This window comes from Melanerpes formicivorus, unplaced genomic scaffold, assembly GCF_026170545.1.
Source record: "Melanerpes formicivorus ecotype bairdi unplaced genomic scaffold, bMelFor1.0.p_v2 SCAF_35, whole genome shotgun sequence".
Lineage (NCBI taxonomy): Eukaryota > Metazoa > Chordata > Aves > Piciformes > Picidae > Melanerpes > Melanerpes formicivorus.
Window position 1 is genome coordinate 924,947 of NW_027142387.1, and position 20,203 is coordinate 945,149.

General features: G+C 40.9%; 1 protein-coding gene across 1 annotated transcript in view; it reads left to right on the forward strand.

The window, feature by feature from the left end:
- CNTNAP2 (contactin associated protein 2) overlaps positions 1-20,203 on the forward strand; it is a 1,101,400-nt gene that overhangs the window by 648,888 nt on the left and 432,309 nt on the right. The window contains exon 9 of the mRNA XM_068156823.1: positions 11,361-11,510. Coding sequence (XP_068012924.1) covers positions 11,361-11,510 — 150 coding nt within the window. The remainder of the gene's footprint in view (positions 1-11,360; positions 11,511-20,203) is intronic.

A 20,203-nucleotide genomic window follows, 5' to 3' on the forward strand; every position in this document is an offset into this window, starting at 1 on the left:
ATACTGAAAGGCTGCTTTCATTAGATGCTTCTTCCTAAAGGAACATATGAAATCTACTGTTATAACCTAGGCAGGTTTATGGACATGTTCTCTGAGTAATTTCTTCCTGAATTTGAGGTTAATTTGCACTGTCCAAGAGCAGTCTGTGAAAGGCAATATGCACTACAATGCAAAACAGTGCTGCAGTGCTAGCAGTTTAATTATGTTTTGATGGTTTTCATAGAAAAAACACTGCCTAGGGTCCAAATATTTTTATTGTGGTTCCCTTTGGGAGATATTGTATTACAAAGAATTGTATTGCAAAGAAAACATAATGCATAAAAAAGAGAAAAATTATGTTAATGATGTGGATCACTTGAAACAATCATTACATTAAGACCTTAATCTGAGTCAAGTTTACTAAGAACCTTCTTTTTTATGTGTGTGTTGTCTTTATGGCATTGAAAAATGTACACTTGGCAGAAGTGAAAAGTTAATCTGCCAGCAAATGCATGCAAATTCTAGGGCAAATATATTCTTCATGGGGCCAGGAGATGCCACTTGAACTTCTTCCTGTGAAGTAGGTTTAATACCCCGCAGAGTGCTGTGGCAGCATGGTGGTTTATCACTTTTTTCCTTAAAACTCTTGATAAAACAGGACTTGTTTGCTGTTCAAGTCAAGATCCTAATGTCCTCAGCAAATGCTTTAAGCATTTTAGACCTGTCTATATATCTGCAGTGGCAAACAGAGCAGCAGGATGGGAGTGGATCTGCAGAGCAGAACAGTTCATGCTGAGACCCGAAAGTCCATGCAATGCTATTTGCATGCTTGAGATGGTAGCTTGTTATTTTGGACTTACTTTCATATAAAGGAAATATATTCCTCAAACTTTGAGACTAATACTAATGCAAAGCCAGGTCCACTGTGAGGGACAATTGCAAGAGTGGCTTTATGCACGCACTCCAGCAACAAAGTAAAAACTAAACACAGTCTGCTTGTAAACTGTCTCTGTAGGCATCTGGTTCATGCACAAGAATGTCTTCTGCTGAGTGGTGTTCACTGCTTTTGTTTATGGCTGAAAAATTGGTCTAACAAAAGGTTAAGTCCAGCCACCAGATGCCATTCATAGGGTCTCAACCACAGTATGAACAGTCATTAGAGAAAATAAGTCTTCAGAATGCCAGCTGTATCCTGGGCTGCAAAAAAAAGAAGTGTGGGCTTAGAAGATCAGGTGAGGGGATTCTCCATCTCTACTCTGTTGAGAGCCTGCATGGAATACTGGGTCCAATTCTGGAGTCCTCATCACAGGAGAGACATGGACCTGCTGAATCAGCTTCACAAAAATGATTGGAGTGCTATGAAGAAAAACTGGGCTGTTCAGCCTGGAGAAGTGAAGGGTCTGGGGAGACTTTGTGGCCTTTTTAGTACTTAAAGGGGTGTCTATGAAAGATGGGTATAGACTTTTCAGTAGGGCCTCTTGCAACAAGACAAGGGGTGATGGTTTTAAACTAAAAGAGCTATGTTCAGACTGGATAAAAAGAACCTTTTTTTTTTGGTAGCTAGGGTAGTGAGACACTGGGCCAGCTGGTAGATGTTCCATTCCTGGAAGCATTCAATGTCAGGTTGGATGGGGCTCTGAGTAACCTGCTCTAGTTGAAGATGTCCCTGCTCACTGCAGTGGGGTTGGACTAGATGACTTTTTGAAGTCCCTTTCAACCCAGCACATTCCATGATTCTGTGATTCTATAGCCCTGTTTTATTCTGGTGGTGGAGAATTCCAGGTTTAAAGTTTGAGTTTAGTTGAGTAGTTTGAGTTTAATGAAAAATAATGAAAGAAAGAATAATTGGTTGGTCACCCTATGTGCTAGTTTATATCCATATTTGGCATTTTTTTTCTGGTGGGAAGCAGTGGGTTTGGGTTTTCTACCCTATTTGACTCTGCAGAAGAGGCAGAGGTTTGTCTAAATCCTTGTAAAAACTGCTATGTTGTGTTCAGAAGAATAGTGCAATGCTGTTGCTGCTCATTCCATGAGGCACATGTACAATGAAGATAAAATGATAGAAAGGATTTTTGTGTAATAGGATTAAGAGATGAAGAGGGCTTCAGCGTGAATTTCCTTGCCGAAAATCTTGTGCCTAGAGCTTGGTACATCTAAACAGGAGCACAATGGTTGTGTTACAGATGCTGATTTAAAAATATTGCCAAATGTACAACATAAAAGCTGTGTTAGAGTATCATGAGTAAAGTGACAAATCTCAATCACCTCTTCCCCCATCATATGCTTCAAGCTCTAAAAGGTGCTAGAAAATGTGCATTAAAAGACCTGTTTGTCTGTCTGAGATGCATTTAGGCTTCAGTTTGGCAGAATGTTTAAAGACATGCATGGCTTTTATAGCTTTGAGTGATTTCTTGCTAAAGCATGATTTTAAATGTCCCTGTTGATTCAGAGCAATCCCCTGAGAAGTTCCTCTCAGGGATTTCAGTATCAAAACAAAGTTACATTTAATTTTTAGTGTTGGTCAGGAACATGTTGATTTACCTTTAGTCACATGGAGTTTTTTCTGCATTTTATATCTGCTATCTCCTGCCAATATGACCCTCACCACCAAGTTCTCTTTTGTTTGTAATTAAGTACTCTGTTTAAGCCAAAACGAGAGTGCTCAAGTTGGGCAACTGTGAGAAAAACTGAGGAATTATGAATGAATCTATGCTGCTTCTCTTTGAATATTTCATGGAATCAGAGAGTCACTTGAGTTGGAAAAGACCTTTAAGATCAAGTCCAACCATTGAGTCTTAAGAAATTAAAGGTTACAGAATCACTTTTCTATCCTGTCTGGAATATCTACTTATTTACTTTTATGTATTATTTATCTGGCATAAATGTGCAAAGAATAAAATCTATCTCTATCTTAGTATCTCAACTTGATTAGTCCAAAGGGAAGGAAAGGCAAAATAAGTTATCTTCTGTATTCCTTTACACAGTCTGAATAATTGTAGTGACAGAAGGGCTTCAAATTCAGAAAAGCTTCTTAACAAAAACCCCCAAAAAAACCCAAAACAAAATACAAAAACAAACAAAACCACCACCAAAAAACCTAAAGAATAATATCCAGTGTGGACCAAAAATAGTCATAAAACAAGTATCTTTCGGTTTCATGAGATGGAAAGCAAAGCTCTGGTTAGCTCACTTAAAATATTAAGATGCTGAGCATATAAAAATAATAATTCAGTGCCAAATGGTATCAAACAGGTGACTGTAAAAGCTATAAAGTGAAGTTAAAGCTTTCTGAGTATGATGCTGTTTCAAAGATGATTTATTCCTTATAATTTGTAAGAACAGGAAAAAAAAAAAAAGAAGTATAGACCTTTTTCTAAAAGAATTCTGGAGGTTTCTTCTATGAAAAATAGGGTTTGGATAAAGAGTGGTTAAATCACCAGTTTTGGTAATGGTTATTGAAATTATGTGAAACCTAACAATAGATCAGAATTTACATTGGCATCCTTGTGCTTTTAAGTGAAGAAAGAATTTTTATTGAGTTCTGTGTACTCTTCAAGATGTAGATAACTGCTTTCAAGTCTAAAAGATGGTGATCTGGTATCTGGATGTGGGCCACAGTGCTGCATAGTAATTATTGTTTTTACAGAATTACAGAACAATGGGGGTGGGAAGGGAACTCTGGGGGTCATCTAATCCAACCCTCCTGCTAAAGCAGAGCAGAGCAGGCTGCCCAGGAACACAGTTTCCAGGTGGGTTTGGAATCTCTCCAGAAAAGGAGACTCCACAGCCTCTTTGGGTAGCCTGCTTGAGAGCTCCAGCACCCTCACTGTAAGGTTTTCCTCATGTTGAGATGGAACCTCCTGTGTTGCAGTTTGTGCGTGTTGCCCCTTGTCCTGATATGGGACACCACTTGAAAAGAGTCTGGCCCCATCCTCTTGTTCCCCACCCTTTAGCTATTGATCTCCAGGGTAACCATCCCAGGTGTCTTATCCTCAATTTCTCAGTGCTGTCAGTTAAAAAGCAGGTAGAGCCAGGCAGTGATCTGGAAAGAGTTTTGAGCCAGTTAGGAACAGTTGTGGTAAGTAATTGATGTGTATAAGGTGTATTTGTTCGTTAACACCAACATTTTCTCTGCAAGATGAAACATGTTCCAATTTCGGTGTATATATATTTAATACCTAAGGCATAAAAAGTCTGTGGTTTTTTTCTTTTCCCCCCCTGGGAATAAAGAATGTGAGAAGAGCAGCAGTGGAAGGAGAAGGAAAAGGCCTGGGTTGTAAAGCTGAAATTGTTTCAGCAATTGCATGATTCTGTGACTTTAGATGATTTGTGGCTGTGGATATCAGCAGACTGTAGCACTTGTTAATAGCCACTGCATGGGTCACTACATTTTTTAGGAGGACTTGATTCTATAAGATTAACTGTAGAAGAATTTGACATCTCTTGTTACTACAGTTTTCTTCAAGGCATAACTCGACCAGATGTTATCGTTCCACGTTCTCTGTTATGTATTAAATTCTTGTACTGTTTTGGTATTCCTTAATCTAGTCCTTCTTCCATGTCTATAATAAGCAAAACATCTGTTTCTTCTTGTTCAAAGTGCCTACCTCAAGAGTCCTACTTTTAAAATAATGTCATTTGAATAGAAATCCTAGATAGTGAGAATGCATTAATTATCATACTTAATTTTAATTTGAAACCAGCAGGGAGTCTGTGGTGGCAGCAGTGTTTCCTTTCTTTTTGCTTTTCTTTTTTTTCCCCTTTTTTCTCAGCTTCTATACCAGAAAGTTGCAAATAAATATATGTATCTGCTCAGACAGGAGAGATTTAGCTGCAAGGAGAAATCACCATTGTTCATTTGGTATGTTGTCCATTCAAAACTTTTCAGGAAAAAAAATCTCTTAATATTCTACTCTTAATGCTGACTCTTTATTTACTGAAAAAACTAAGTTTGACTTTTTAAAAGTCCAAGCAGAAATAATTCCTCAATATACTTAAGGCATGTAATAAAAAGTTACAATAAAAACAAGTCATGAAGCTGTACAAAGTTATCCTTCATGGGAGAGTATACCACGTATACCAGTAACAATTTCAGTCGCTGAACAGTGTGTTATCACATTAAGAAAGGAGAGTTTGTTCACACTGCTGCCTTTAAAACACATGTAAATAAAATAAGAACAGAACACTGGCAGAGATGAAAGCTGCTCTTAGTTACACCACTGGGGAGCAAAGTTCTATAAAGTGAGCACTTGCTGAGTACTGGTGAGGAATCCTCATTAGCTTCCCCAGGTAAACTCCAGGGAAAATCATAGAAACACAGAATGGCCTGGGTTGGGAGGGGTTGTTAAAGGTCATCCAGTCCAACCCCCACTGCAGTGAGCAAGGATATTTTTAACTAGATCAGGCTGTTCAGTGTCTAACCTGACTGAATGTTTCTGGGAATGGAGCATCTACTACCTCTCTTGGCAATGTGGACCAATGTTTCAGCACCCTCATCATAAAAAAATGTCTTCCTTCTACCTAGTCCTAATTTCCCTCTTTTAGTTTCAAGCCTTCACCACTTGTCCTGTCACAACAGGCCCTGCTTAAATGATTGCCCTCATCTTGTTTAGAGACCCCTTTAAGTACTGAAAGGCTTCAGCAGAGTCCTCCCACAGCCTTCTCTTTCCCAAGCCAACCACCCCCAACTCTTGAAGCCTCCCCTCTTAAGAGAAGTGTTCCAGTGCTCAAAACGTGGCAGTATAAGGTTTTCTAAGGAAATGTAATATTGCACTTGAAATCTTGTGGCAACTTTGAATCCCAGAAAAGTTGGCAATATTACTGTCAGACGATAAAGCTCCATAAGGATGGTTAATACATGCAGCTAAGAGGAGATTATCCTTAACTTGTGAACATTTTCTAGTCAATACAGTGAAGATTTCATGATGCAGAAACAGTGTGATCTTTCAGGACTTGCTGGGAATAATGCCAGCTTGTAGGGGCAAATATTTTTCATACAGGCAAAACACCAGTGCCTCTAGCATACATCTCACAGACATCAATGTACCTCCCTTAGTGTGCTTTGATAAATGCTGTAGACACAGAGACAATGCATAGAATTAGGTTTAACTGGTAACCTGCAGCTCTCATACTCTGATCCACCTTCCCTCCCCTCCTTCTTGCTTTGAGTGATTCCATCGTTCAGCTTACCAGTGGGATGCTAGTGAGCATGAGGTGTTTTTCCTTCACTGCACTCTGGGAGAGGGTACTCTGGGAAAGGGTACCACCGACTGGCTAGAAGCAACCAAGCACTTCTTAAACTAACAAATTGCATGCCACATTCACTTGTTAATTCAGCAGAGAGCATCATTTGTTTCTGTGCTTTAGGAAAATATTTCAGGCTTTCTAAGATTTAAAGAAGTACATAGTGACTTGGACAAATACTTTCCTCTCCCCTGACACCCAAAATAATAAATGTGGAGGCACTCAACTCACAAGCTGGTTGTGATGGAGAGGATGACTTTCTTCTTATTTTTTTGCAGTCTTTAGGCTTTTTTTTTTCCTGGGAGAAGCTGAGCGGAGTTAATTTCTTTCTTGTTTTACATCTCATGCTTCCTGAAAGAGGAAGTTGAACTCTCTGATACTAATAAGGGAACAAAGCATAGCAGCAGTAATAGCTATGTGGTCTGATGTATGAGATTGCTTGTTTATCCTGCATATAAGGTTCCAATCCTTCTTCTAGCGTTATTCAAAATGCCATACAACAACAACACAGGTATTGCAAAACTAATTAATTTAGTGTGCACAAAGCAGGCTAGAACATGCAGTCAAAAAACACAGATTAAAATAGCTGAAGTATTTCACATCTCCTGCAATGTTAGATTTAAACCACTGTCCTGGATAGTACCATTGGTTCATTCTTTTGTGAAAGGCTGTCTCCATAAGGTGAGGATGGCAAATGAAAGCTTATTATAAGAAGTTGCAATTTTATGGCATAATCATTTCTCTTTAGCTCCATCAGTTGTTGTGGTGGGTTGACCTTTGCCAGCTGGCAGCCAGCCACCCAGCTGCTTTCTCCCAACCTCAACAGGACAAGAGGATAAAATAAGATTAAGAAGCTTGTGGAGTGAGATAAAGACATTTGCCTTGAGAAAAATGTCTTTACTCCAAGAGTGGTCAGGCATTGAAATAGGCTGCCCAAGGAGGTGGTGGAGTCACCATCCCTGGAAATACTCAAGAAATGCGTGGACTTGGTACTTTGAGACATGGTTTAATGACCATGGTGGTCTTAGGTTGATGGTTGGACTTGATCTTAAAGGTCTTTTCAAACCAATTGAAACCATCGACTGATTGATTCTATCATTCTATGAAAGTTAATTTGATTTATTGCCAATTAAAATAGATTTATGCAGTAAGAAACAAAGACATTCATGAAAATAATACCTTTCCTTCTCCCTCTTCCAAGCTGAGCATCACTTCCTTGCTCCCTACTGCTCTACCTCTAGAGGGACATGGTCAGGACAGAGGAGCCCTGACATCTGACCATCCCCTGCTCCAGTGTGGGCTCTTCATAGGCTGCAGCTCCCTCAGGAGAGATCCCCAGTGGAATCTCTATGGGCAACATGCCTTGACACCCTCCTGTCCTTCCTCCTGCTCTCCCCTTGCAGCTGGCAGGGCTGTTGTCACACTTTCCCCTCACAGGCGGTCTGGTTCCGCTTTTTCCTAGCCAGGCTTTCTCAAGGAGCCAGCCCAAGGCTGGGGATGGGCTTGTGCCTTGCTCTGAGGCCTGCTCTTGGGCAGCCCTGGCACAGAGCCTGTGGCCCTCCTGGGCATGTGAACCCGATACAAGTCCCTGCTGCCAGGCAAGATCATGGAACAGGTCATCCTGAGTGCAATCACACAGCACTTACAGGATGGCCAAGGGATCAGGCTCAGCCAACATGGGTTTAGGAAGGGCAGGTCCTGCCTGACCAACCTGATCTCCTTCTATGATCAGGTGACCCGCCTGGTGGATGTGGGGAGGCCTGTGGATGTAGTTTACCTGGACCTCAGCAAGGCCTTTGACACCGTCCCCCATAGCAAACTCCTGGCCAAGCTGTCAGCCCATGGCTTGGACAGCAGCACTCTGAGCTGGGTTAGGAACTGGCTGGATGGCCGAACCCAGAGAGTGGTGGTGAATGGTGTCACATCCAGCTGGCAGCCAGTCAGTAGCGGAGTCCCCCAGGGATCAGTGCTGGGCCCCATCCTCTTTAACATCTTTATTGATGATCTGGATGAGGGCATTGAGTCTATCATCAGTAAATTTGCTGATGACACCAAGCTGGGGGCAGGTGTTGATCTGCTAGAGGGTAGAGAGGCTCTGCAGAGAGACCTCGACAGGCTGGACAGATGGGCAGAGTCCAACGGCATGAGATTTAACGCATCCAAGTGCCGGGTTCTGCACATTGGCCACAACAACCCCATGCAGTGCTACAGGCTGGGGTCAGAGTGGCTGGAGAGCAGCCAGGCAGAGAGGGACCTGGGGGTGCTGGTTGATGGTAGGATGAACATGAGCCTGCAGTGTGCCCAGGCAGCCAAGAGGGCCAATGGCATCCTGGCCTGCATTAAGAACAGTGTGGCCAGCAGGAGCAGGGAGGTCATTCTGCCCCTGTACACTGCACTGGTTAGGCCACACCTCGAGTACTGTGTCCAGTTCTGGGCCCCTCAGTTTAGGAAGGATGTTGACTTGCTGGAGCGAGTCCAGAGAAGGGCAACGAAGTTAGTGAGGGGCTTGGAACACAAGCCCTATGAGGAGAGACTGAGGGAGCTGGGGCTGCTTAGCCTGGAGAGGAGGAGACTCAGGGGTGACCTTATTGCTCTCTACAACTACCTGAAGGGAGGTTGTAAACAGGCAGAGGTTGGTCTCTTCTCCCAGGCAGCCAGCACCAGAACAAGAGGACACAGTCTCAGGCTGCGCCAGGGGAAGTTCAGGCTGGAGGTCAGGAGGAAGTTTTACACGGAGAGAGTGATTGCCCATTGGAATGGGCTTCCTGGGGAGGTGGTGGAGTTGCCGTCACTGGAGGTGTTCAGGAGGAGACTTGACGGGGTGCTTGGTTACATGGGTTAGTTGATTGGGTGGTGTTGGGTGATAGGTTGGACGCGATGATCTTGAAGGTCTCTTCCAACCTGGTTTATTCTATTCTATTCTATTCTATTCTATTCTATTCTATTCTATTCTATTCTATTCTATTCTATTCAGCCTCATACACCGCATCACTTAATTCATTGTTATTTCTGCTTCTCTGGAGAGCTGAGATGGACATAAATCTTTCTCAGCCCTAAAGCTCCTTTTTGTTTCCTACCTTTCTATGGTTTTGTATTAGCTCCTACCCAGGGGCCAGGCCTAAACGCTTGGAATGGCAACAAAGGATGCCAAGCAAACCTGTGATGTTTCCAGGCAATAACGTAGATTTTGTGTGGGAGAAGGCTGCTGTACAAAATAGTCTTTCAACAGCCCACAGATGAACAGGGACAACTTCAACAGGTGATCTGTTTTGAGGGTAGGAAGGCTTGAGAGAGGGAACTAGACAAGCTGCATTAACAGATCAAAGCTAGTCATATGAGATTCAATGAGACCAAATACCAGGTCTGAACTTGGGTCACAACAACCCTATGAATGCTTCAGGCATGGGGCAGAATGACTGGAAAAGACCTGAGGCTGTTGATCAACAGCTGACTGAACATAAGTTGGCAGTGTGCCCAGGTAGCCAAGAGGGCCAACAGCAACCTGGCCTGTATCAGGAATGGTTGCACTAAATGATCTTAAAGGTCTTTTCCAACCAAAGTGATTCTATGCTTCTATTCCATGATTCCATCATTATTCTAGTCACAGTCAATCAAGGTGTAAAAGCTTATCTTTTGGTATAATAACATTGGCAGTACAAGTTTGGCTGGCACTGTGTTGCCTAATGTTTTGTTATTTCTTGATTGCTGAAATATCTCCTTTTCTGGTGAGTGCTTCAGATGTACTTCCCAGTGTAATGAAAGCTCTTGCTGCAGTTTTGTACCTCATGTTTAAATAGCCAAGTTTTAATTTTGTCCAGAAGTTGTTGTTAGTTTGTTCAAGGTAATATTGAATACCTTGATAAAAAAAAAAAAAAGAAACAGAATTTTCAATTTTAGGTCATCTCAAGCTGGAAATGTGGGACTTTAAGTATATTCCTATAAACTTCCATTGTAGGAACACACACTCTAATAGGTTTGGTTTGGAACTGTTTGAAAAAGGTGTATCTTGCTTAGCCTGACGAAGAGGAGGCTCAGGGGAGACCTTACTGCTCTCTGCAACTACCTAAAGGGAGGTTGTAGACAGGCAGGGGCTGGTCTCTTCTCCCAGGCAAACAGCACCAGAACAAGAGGACACAGTCTCCCCCTCCCCCTCCCCTTCCCCCTCCCTCTCCCTCTCCTCCATCTTCTTTTCCTTTATCAGTTTATACTAACAATAGAAATTAATTTTTCCTGGGTTGTAATTACATGGTTTTCCATTTCTTTTTTGTCTGTCAAATATAATCAAAATGATAAAAAAGCTTACAAACAGAGAAAGCTTTTCTCATGTTTACTATATTGCATCTTTCATCTGTTCTTATACCAGATTGAGCAAATTTTGATAAAAAAAAAATTCCTTGCTGGTAATTTTTAAAGAGGTTTCTGCCACTTTTATTCACACTAATGAATATTCAGAAGTATAACACTCCATGGTATTTCAGGATTTTGTCTTAAACATGTGGAAGTAGTAGGAAAAAACTTTCATTAAATGTTTAGGTATAGCTGTTTGCCATGGATATTAGATCTTAGAAGACAATAATCTCTTGACTCTTTTGAAAATTTATTTTCCATTATACTTCTGCTGACATGTGCATCCCACTTAATTTTAGAAACAGATTATTGCATTGTGGTGTGTTTTATTTTGACAAATAAATAATTTTCTAGGAAATACATTGCTTTTGATAAAGTCAGCAGTCACAAGCATAATGTGCCCTTTTGGCCTTACTACTCACTGTAGTTAAATAGACTAATCAATACATTATCCTTTTTGAACATGATCATACAAACCATCAGGAGATATTCCTTAGTGGTAAAATGTAGAGCATGGCTTTTTGATGGGAAAGTGAGTGGTAACATTTGTAGTTAGATAAAACTGCAGCTAACAGCATGGACACTTCAGTAGTTCCAGGACTTGTATTTGTGATGTGTTCTTTTTTTTGGTAGCAGTTACTTTATTAGCAGTGCTTTGTTACCACACTGAAATTATTTCATTCCTGCAGTAGCTTTCATTAAGTGCTATATAAGGAAGAGAGACACAAAACTCTTAAAGATAATAAATATTGGACTAAGCAGAATATTCCAATGTTTTTTGTTCTTTGCAGGCTCTGGTCTCAATGATGGGCAGTGGCACGAGGTCCGATTCTTAGCTAAGGAAAATTTTGCTGTCCTTACCATTGACGGTGATGAAGCTTCAGCTGTTCGAACAAACAGCCCTCTGCAAGTTAAGACTGGAGAGAAGTATTTCTTTGGAGGTAAGAAAAAAGTCAAAACAAATATCTGCTTAAAGTGCTCTTGTCTTGTATGCTGCAAAACAGAGCTCAAGTTGCAGTTCATTCATGTGGATCTTAATGTTACTAAAATGGCTCGGTTCTACTCATCTAATAGTAAAATACTAAACTTAATTTCACTTTTAAGAATGTTTTTACACCTCCTCATCCTTGACAAAATAAACCTTTAGAAGTTCTCTACAAGAGTCCATCAAAGTACAAATGATTTCTCAGATCTTTGAACATTTCAGGGACCATTCACTGAGAATGAGGAAACTTCCATTATTAATTTAATGTCACTGAGAACAGAGACAAACTTCCCAAGTTTGGAATCCTGGAAACAAACAAACAAAAAAAAAATCACTGTCCATGACAGGTCTGATTTCTTTAAGAACTGCCATCAGTGATGATAATTAAGAAGCCCATAAATTGAAGCCTTAGATTGTTCACTATTTCTGCAAATTGACAAACTAAAAAGTGGACCTGCTGGTTGTAGCCTGAATGTTTATTCCTCTTGCATGTGTTAGCATTTATAGAAATATAAAAGGCCATCAAAACTCTTGGATTTTTTCTATATATTTAAATTTCTTTATTAAAACCCCTATTTACTATATACTATAATTTACTATATACTCTATACTACGATTTACTATATACTATAATATTTTTATGCACTACTATCTTGTAGGAGAAGATAAGGGTTAAGTGAAATATAAGTGTTATTTTTTCTGCTGTCAGCTAGGCTTTATTATTAACATCCAGTTTGGCAATGATCTGCAGTCTCTGCTCAAGTAGGACTCTCAGCAAGCTGAAATACTAAGATAAAAAAAAACCCACAGTAGTGAATGGTACTTAAATCTTTTTGTCCCCCACTTTTTATCAAGTGCCCTGCATGTGTGAGGTTGCACATGAATACTTCAGGCAGAGAACACAAATTTTAAAAGCAGAATTCATCAGTGTTGAAAACTGGGCTAGGTTTTCTTTTTTAAACTTACAAGGTACATATCTAACCAAAATAAAATTAAAATGTGATGCTGTGAACAGTTATAACGTTACCTAAATGATAGAAAAGTTAGCAGCATATGAAGTATCCTAAGTACAATGGGGGGAAACTCTTTAAAGGTTATTCTTATTTCACTATCACCAAATTCAAGCTGATCTGTCACAAGAGGTAAACTTCTTGTTGCTGCACCATGCATCTTTTCCAATATCTGTAATTCACATAATACCCTGAAAGGTGGGGGGTTTAGCATATTGCCTCAAATAAGAGTTCTAACACAGCCAGTTGGCACATACTAAAAGCCTGAAAATTATTTTGTTGTCTAAACATGGAACCTTCAATTTGTTAGAACAGTCTGAGACACTCTCATAAAATGAACTTAATAAGCACACATGGGAGGAAATGAAAAGAAATGCCATACATAAGACATCCAGCACTAAGCTTTGTTAATTTGGAAGGGAAAATCCCCTGTGCTGGGTTGAGGCAGCCCCCTTCCCCACCCCGGCAACAATAAACACTCAGACAAACGGATTGCAAAAGTGATGGAAAGTTTAAATAGAAAGCAGTGAACTTTTACAGAAAAGCAAAAGCACAGTGACAAAGAAAAATCCCCAAACACACCCAGAGAGATCCCATCCCTACCTGAGGGTACACCCGAGACCCCCAGGGCTCCTTCTTCCCCCTCCCACTGCTAGGCTAGTCTCAGCTGGCCAGATCTGAGACTGCCCATCCCCCCGTGGCCTTGGGCCTAGCCAGGCCCAAAGCCAGGAGACATCTCCCCAGTTACCGGCTGACGGAGGAGGAAGAAAAGAGAAAGTGCTAGACTCCGCACTGCATCTTATAGTGGTGCAAAGGATTGTGGTATGAAATACTACATAATTTCCTGTGTCCACCCCTCTGGGCTGGACTTCTGGACACAGGAAGTAAACATTGCAGGGGGGCACCCAGCTCAAACTGCAACATCCCCAAACCATTGTTATGATTCTGCAGAGAGATTGATTGATTTCTTCTGAAATGTCTTACACATCTGACTTTTTGGTTGTGAGGGAGAGATTTTCTAGTTTATCCAGGTAGTTTTTATATTTCTTTCTATCAAAGTATGGGTTGACTTGTTATTGTTTCAGTTGAATTCTGAAATCTATTTGACTGATAATTGGTGACCTGTACTTTATAATTCCACCAGTTCTTGCATAAAACACGATATGCATGTAGAAATGGTTCCAGTAGGCTATGAAAGTCAGTCATTAATTCCCTTAAGTGTCATTCCCACATCTGTTCACCCAAACACATGGTCCCGTTGCATAAGCTATGGGGTTTTTATTTTTCCTTGTTATCTTTTATAATCTGGAAGGTCTTCTAAAGGTACAGCAGAAGAATAGCAGTGTCCTGACCTTTACGTCACTTTTGGTTCAAAATAAGAAGTCCGCTTTTGCAGCACTGTACTTTTGGTTTTTAAGTATCTCAAGCTGAGAATCTGAGAATGTTTTATTTCTGACTTAGATCTGAGGAAGCTCTTTTTTTTACTCATGGTATGTTTATTGCAATTTGATTATGATTCAGTCCAGTATAACTGGACAAATGAGAGAGAGATTGCAGAGAGGGGATGGTTGTACCTGGTATTAGGAATTTTGGCAGAGGCAGGAACAAGGCTGAGTCAGGATCCTTCCCTCTGTGCATGCAAATGCTACAATAAGGGCCAGCTGAATACTGCAGAGACACTGAGGGGTTAACAAAAGAATAGCTTTGTGTACAGTTATATACAGTTATAGGCTGGCTTTTTCCCTTTCCCTTCTCCCATGCTGGTGTATGTGTGAAGCTGGGTGATAACTGCCTGTTACCCTTTGGTACAACTCGTTCTTTTTTCCACTCTGGTTTTATTTGCCGTTTCTTTCTTGACTTGAATTTGGATTTTGGCAAAGAAGTGAACTTCCTTTCCCTACTAAGCTCCAGAGAATGATGTTTCTTTGTTATTTCCAATTATCTGCATAAAACAAAACAAAACAAAAAAGGCAGAATAGAGAAAGTGAACTATGCAGTGGAAATGAGTCCATTAACCTCATTTGCACTGCTGGAGATAAGGGGCTTTTGTGAGGTGTCTTAAGCTTGCTCCAAACCACCCAATAGCTGCTTAAGGCCCAGAGGAAATACTTGATTAAAAACATCATTTTGACTTGTTTCTATTTTACAGCATTTTATTTTAATTGTGTCTGCTTTCCCTCTTCTTTTCACTGGCTTAAGGATGGGAGAGTGTTTAATATGAGTGATAAATCTTCATTGAGGACAAAGGTACTGTCAATCCACTGTGTGCTGCTTTGTCTACCAAGCAAAGATGAATGGACTGTGCAGTAAGTTTCCTGTGGGACACCAGTCCGTGGCATAGAGAAAGTCCTTCCATTCTGAACAACTGTAGAAAACATATTCTGTATGTCATCTTGTTCCTGGAATACAATTACTTTATTTCTGCACATTGTGTTGGTCTAAAATCCCATAGAACTGGAGTTGGTGAAAGGAGGAGGGAAGTCAGATGAAAGAGAAAAAATATCTTCCTCTGTTTCATGTATGCTGGGCTTTTATGTACCTGCATCTTCCCTTCTAAAGACCTGTCATGGATAACCAAAGCCTTTGAGTGGTGTGTCTACATTTTATATCAAGTTATCCCTTGCTCTCTTTGTGCAAAGTGATCATTAACAGCTCTTAGAGTCGTGGTTAGACTTCCTGGGTGGTATTATTGGGATTTCAAAAGCACTCAGTGTCATCATAATCACAAGTATTACCAGAAAAGTGGCACAGGGCTTTTTTTTTGCTTAAATTCAAATGTGTTCAGCAAAACTAGAGGTGAGTTATTAAATCTGTCATGGTTTGGGCTAGACCAGCACTAATTCTGCTTGGTGCTGTGCCTTTCCCAGCTCAGTCTGCTCAGCTTTCTGCAGCTCAAGGCAGCTTTGCACAGACAGTGGCTGCTGCTGGCAGTGACAACACTGATGGGGAGACTTAACATCAAAGATTTGGGTGCAGACCAAAGGCACTGGTACATCTTCTGTGTCACCTTGTGATGCAGGAAGGAAAAGGTGCAGCTGTAGGGAAAATGGGACAGGCCCGGTGGCCCTAAACTGACCAACAAGGGATTCCATCTTGTGGGTTTCATATTCTGGATAAAGCTGAGGGATCACCAGGGTCACATCTGTTCCTTTGTGGCCAGCATCTGAGGAAGACACTCTCCATTCTGCCTTCAATCTTGATCCATGACTTCCTGAATCCAGTTCCAGAATCTGGCTCCTGAATCTTGTTCCCATCTAGTAGAGTCCAGTCTGGGACTTCCCCAGTGCATGCCCACAGCATCAGTGGGGACAGTGACTAATTGCCATCAGGGGGTTGGGTTCAATATTCGTTTGTATCTATTTGTATCTATTTAATCTAATTGTTATTATTTGCATGAAATCTGGTTTAGTTTCTTTCCCAACCCATCAGTCTTTTTCTCTTATTCCCTTTCTCTTTCCTTTGGGAAGGCAGAGGGGTTCATGGAGAGCCTCTGGCCCTTGTTTAGTGACCAGCCTAGCCCTGACCCTAGACAAGGTGCTATGTGACAAACAAGTGGGGGATCAAACCAGCAGCATCTCAGATTAACTTTTACTTAGAGAAGGAAATGAAAGTTTCTCTTGACATCATTCTCTCATGCCTGCAGCTTCTCATATCTCAATAAATAATGCTGGTGTTGACTTCTATTTGCATTTCTGCATGTTAAGCAGATTTATAAGATGTTAAAGCTTCAGTTTGGGTGGCCACTTGTTTCTTTAGCATTTATGACCATGAGATAGGATAGTCAAATTTGCATTCCTAAGGAAAAGGTCCTTTCAGTGTTACTGAAAACCCTTTTTATCATCATCATAACTCTACTGTAAGCTCAGACACAAATCCATGAGGACAACACAAAGCAAATTCAAAATAACTCAGAGTATGATGTGATCTTGTATATCTTCAGTATTTATCTTCAGAAATCCTCCCAGGTCAGTCCTACAAAATATGGTAAAAACAAGAAATGGAAAGAAAATAATTGGAATTAGCTGTGATTTTTAATGACCCTCATGCTTCGGATTGTTGAATCCAGGATAAGTCAATAGACAAGCCAAGGACTGAAGATGTGCAGAATGTATAAACATGAACAAAGCATGGAAGTGCACTAAGCCTCTCTCTGCTATTTAATACATAATACAAATTCTTTATCATCTCATCTGCTCCCCAAACAATGGAACACAGCTGGATTCACATGCTTTTTAAACAGCTGAGAACAGGAGGGAATTGACCAACATTGCCCAATAATTCAGTTCCATGTGTTTTTCTCATCATATTCAAAGTTTTATTTATTTCAGAGAATTTGGATTTTAGACAAGTGAGACAAGGTAAAACTAATGGTGACATTCTGTGACTGATTTTCAGTAGCATTGTTAGTCATGTTGCAATACTAAGAGACCAATACATTGTATAGAACAGTACAAGCAGAAATCATGGAACTGTAGCATCATAGAATTGTTTTCATTGGAAAAGACCTTTAAGATCATTGAGTCCAAACATTATTCCATTCTGCAAAGTCTGGTGCTAAACTATGTCTCTCAGCACCATACCTCTGCGTCTTCTGAACACTTCTAGGTATGGGGATTCAACTACCTCCCTGGGGAGCCTATTCCAGTATTTTAAAACCCTTTCAGTCAAAACAGTTTTTTTCTAATATCTAACCCAAACCTCCCCTGGTCCAGCTTGAAGACTTTCCTCTTACCCTATCTTGTGCTGAAAAAAATCCAGGTGCAGGCAGAAAGCTGATACTTTGTGCAAGCCAATGAAAGATTGAATGTTTGATAATGTGAGTTTAGGAATGAATATATGGGCACATGAGTCTTGCTGGAATAGCTTCAGCTTTTGTGCAAGGGTCTATTAGAGGTGAGAAATGTCTGCCCACTGAATGAATGAAGTTTCAAGATGTGCTCTCCTTGCTGTACAACATAAACGTTTCTAAGCTGAAGGTGATAGCCCTGGAGTATATGTCTGGAGGGTTCTCAAAAGAAAAAAAAATAGAGTGAAGGAACTTGCAAACACTAAAGTAAATTTCTGTGCACAACAGATCAGAAAATGACATTTTTTCCAATAAATTTTCTTATTTAAAACCAAGAAAGAACAAAGAATGAGGAAGATCCTATTCTGAAGGGAATAAATCTGCATTGACATGGGAAGGATTGAACTGACCTCACAGAACCCTATTGCTGTAATTCTGTGTGTATGTGATTTATTTCCTTTTACACTAAATGCAGCAGTCATATTGTTGCCTGAATCTCAGTCAGAAGCATATTGTATCAATTCTTTGAATATTACAGAAAATTCAATTTAAAAATAGAGAAAATTCCCTACATGTCATAGCTCTTGACTCCCAAGAGAAAAGAAAAGAACTTGGCAAATTAGTAATACTTACTATAAAAGGAAAACTTTTGAAGAAGGAAATGTCTGGTGAATACTTAAGAGAGCTATTTGAGACACAATCTGAAGTGACAATTAAACCTTCTATCTCATATACCTCTCTTGTAGATGCTTTACTAGGTCAAGCTACAAGGTTATTAATGCCAATAGCAGGAAAAACTGCTTACAGAAGGGGAAGGGCAGGTATTGAAATAAGCAGTGACTGTTTAGAATCATAGAATTGTTTTGGTTGGAAAAGACCTCTAAGATCATTAAGTTTAGGAGGAATGTTAAGCAGTATCTATCACTAGACAGTATTAATTAAGCTTGTGTAGTTTTAGAACACTGAAAATAATGTTGTGCATTGATGGCATTAGAAAACACACAAATGTCTGTGTCATTGTGTTGAACTGTGCAGTGAAAATGCTGTCATAATGTTGGTAACATTGTGACCAACAGTGAGCAAGAAGATGCCTATTTTACATTGATTCTGCTGGTAACTTTGGGAAATCTGGTTTCATGAGCTATAACACCTTCACAGGTAAGCCTGAGTAGTGTGGGTTAGAAGAGTGGGCAGTGAGGTGGATTGAGAACTGGTTGAATGACAGAACACAGAGGGTCGTGGTTGGCAATGTCTGTTGCTAGTGGTGTTTCCTAGGGGACAGGACTAGGTTGTCTTGTTCAGCATCTTCATCAATGATCTGGATGAAGGGACGGAGTGTATCCTCCATGGGTTTGCTGTTGATACCAAACTGGGAGGGATGGTTGACACCCCATCAGAATGTGCTGTCATTCAGTAGGAACAGTGAAGTTCAACAAGGGCATGTATCGAGTCTGGGGAAGAGCAATTCCCTGCACCAGTACAGGTTAGGCATTGACCTCCTAGAAAGCAGTGTTATGGAGAAGGATCTGACAGTGCTGCGGGACAAGTTCAGCCTGAGTCAGCTGTGTGCTCCTGTGGCCGAAAAGGCCAATGGTATCCTGGGGTGCATTATCAACAGTGTGGCCAGCAAGGCTCTCCTGTCCCTCTAGTCTTCCCTGGTGAGCCCACATCTGCAGTTACTCTGCCCACTTCTGGGCTTTTCAGTTTAAGAGACACAGGGAACTACTGGAGAAAGTCTAATAAGGAGGACTACAAAGATGATGAGGGGATTGGAGCACCTATATGAGGAGGAGAGGATGAGAGACTTGGGGCTGTTAAGCCTGGAGAAGAGCAGTCTGAGAGGGGATCTTCTCAAGGCTTAGCAAGAGCTAAAGGGTAGGGTGCAAGAGGATGAGGTCAATCTCTTTTTGGTTGTGCCCAGTGATAGGAAAACTGGAACCCAGGGGATTCCCTCTGAACATAAAGAAAAACTTCTCTGTGTGAGGATGCTGGAACCCTGGAACAGGCTGCCAAGAGAGGTTGTGTAGTCTCCTTCTCTGGAGAGGTTCCAAACCCACCTGGACATTGCGATCCTGGGCAACCAGTTCTGGGTGACTGCTTTAGCAGGAGTGTTGGACTAGATGATTTCCAGAGGTCTCTTCTGACCTCCACCATGCTGGGATTTTGTGAGATGCCAAACAGGAATAAAAAATAATCAGGGTCCATCCCAGAACTCAGCACATTACAGCATTTGTGAAAGTGGGAGTCAGAGCAAAAATACAATTATTCAGGTAAGAGGCTTGCCTAGCTATGTGGTCTGAGCTGAGAATGGTGCTCAGTGCTGATGGTAAATACTGGTTTATCTATGAAACCTGACTGCAGCACCAATTAAATTTGTAATTACTGTCTGTTCTTCTAGTGTATAAACAAACCTCAGGTAGTCCTTTGTGTCTAGGGCAGGCTGGCAATGAAATGCTTTCATGTCTGCAGTCCCAGGTTGTTATTAACCACCTTCCACTGGAGACAGCACATCCCATCCTGTAAGAAGTGGGAGCTGAGGCCTCTAACAGGAACTAGTGCTGCTTTGGCAAATCATGAGGCAGTTTTTAAAGGCTTCTGTCTTTCCAAAGAAAGAACTTTATTGAATCTCACAGTCAGTAGTTCAGAGATGATTTATCTGCATAAAGCAGCAAAACTGAATTGTGGAGCTGAAGCAGACTGTTTAAAGCATCATGTTTCTCTTGCCAGGAAAGCACTGAATTTACATGCCTAATACTTTGCAGTAGGAAGTAACACATTGGAGATGCACAAATCTCCAGTGTGGATTGCTGATGACAACTGGCTTAGGGCCCAGTTTAAGGGCATGAAATTACT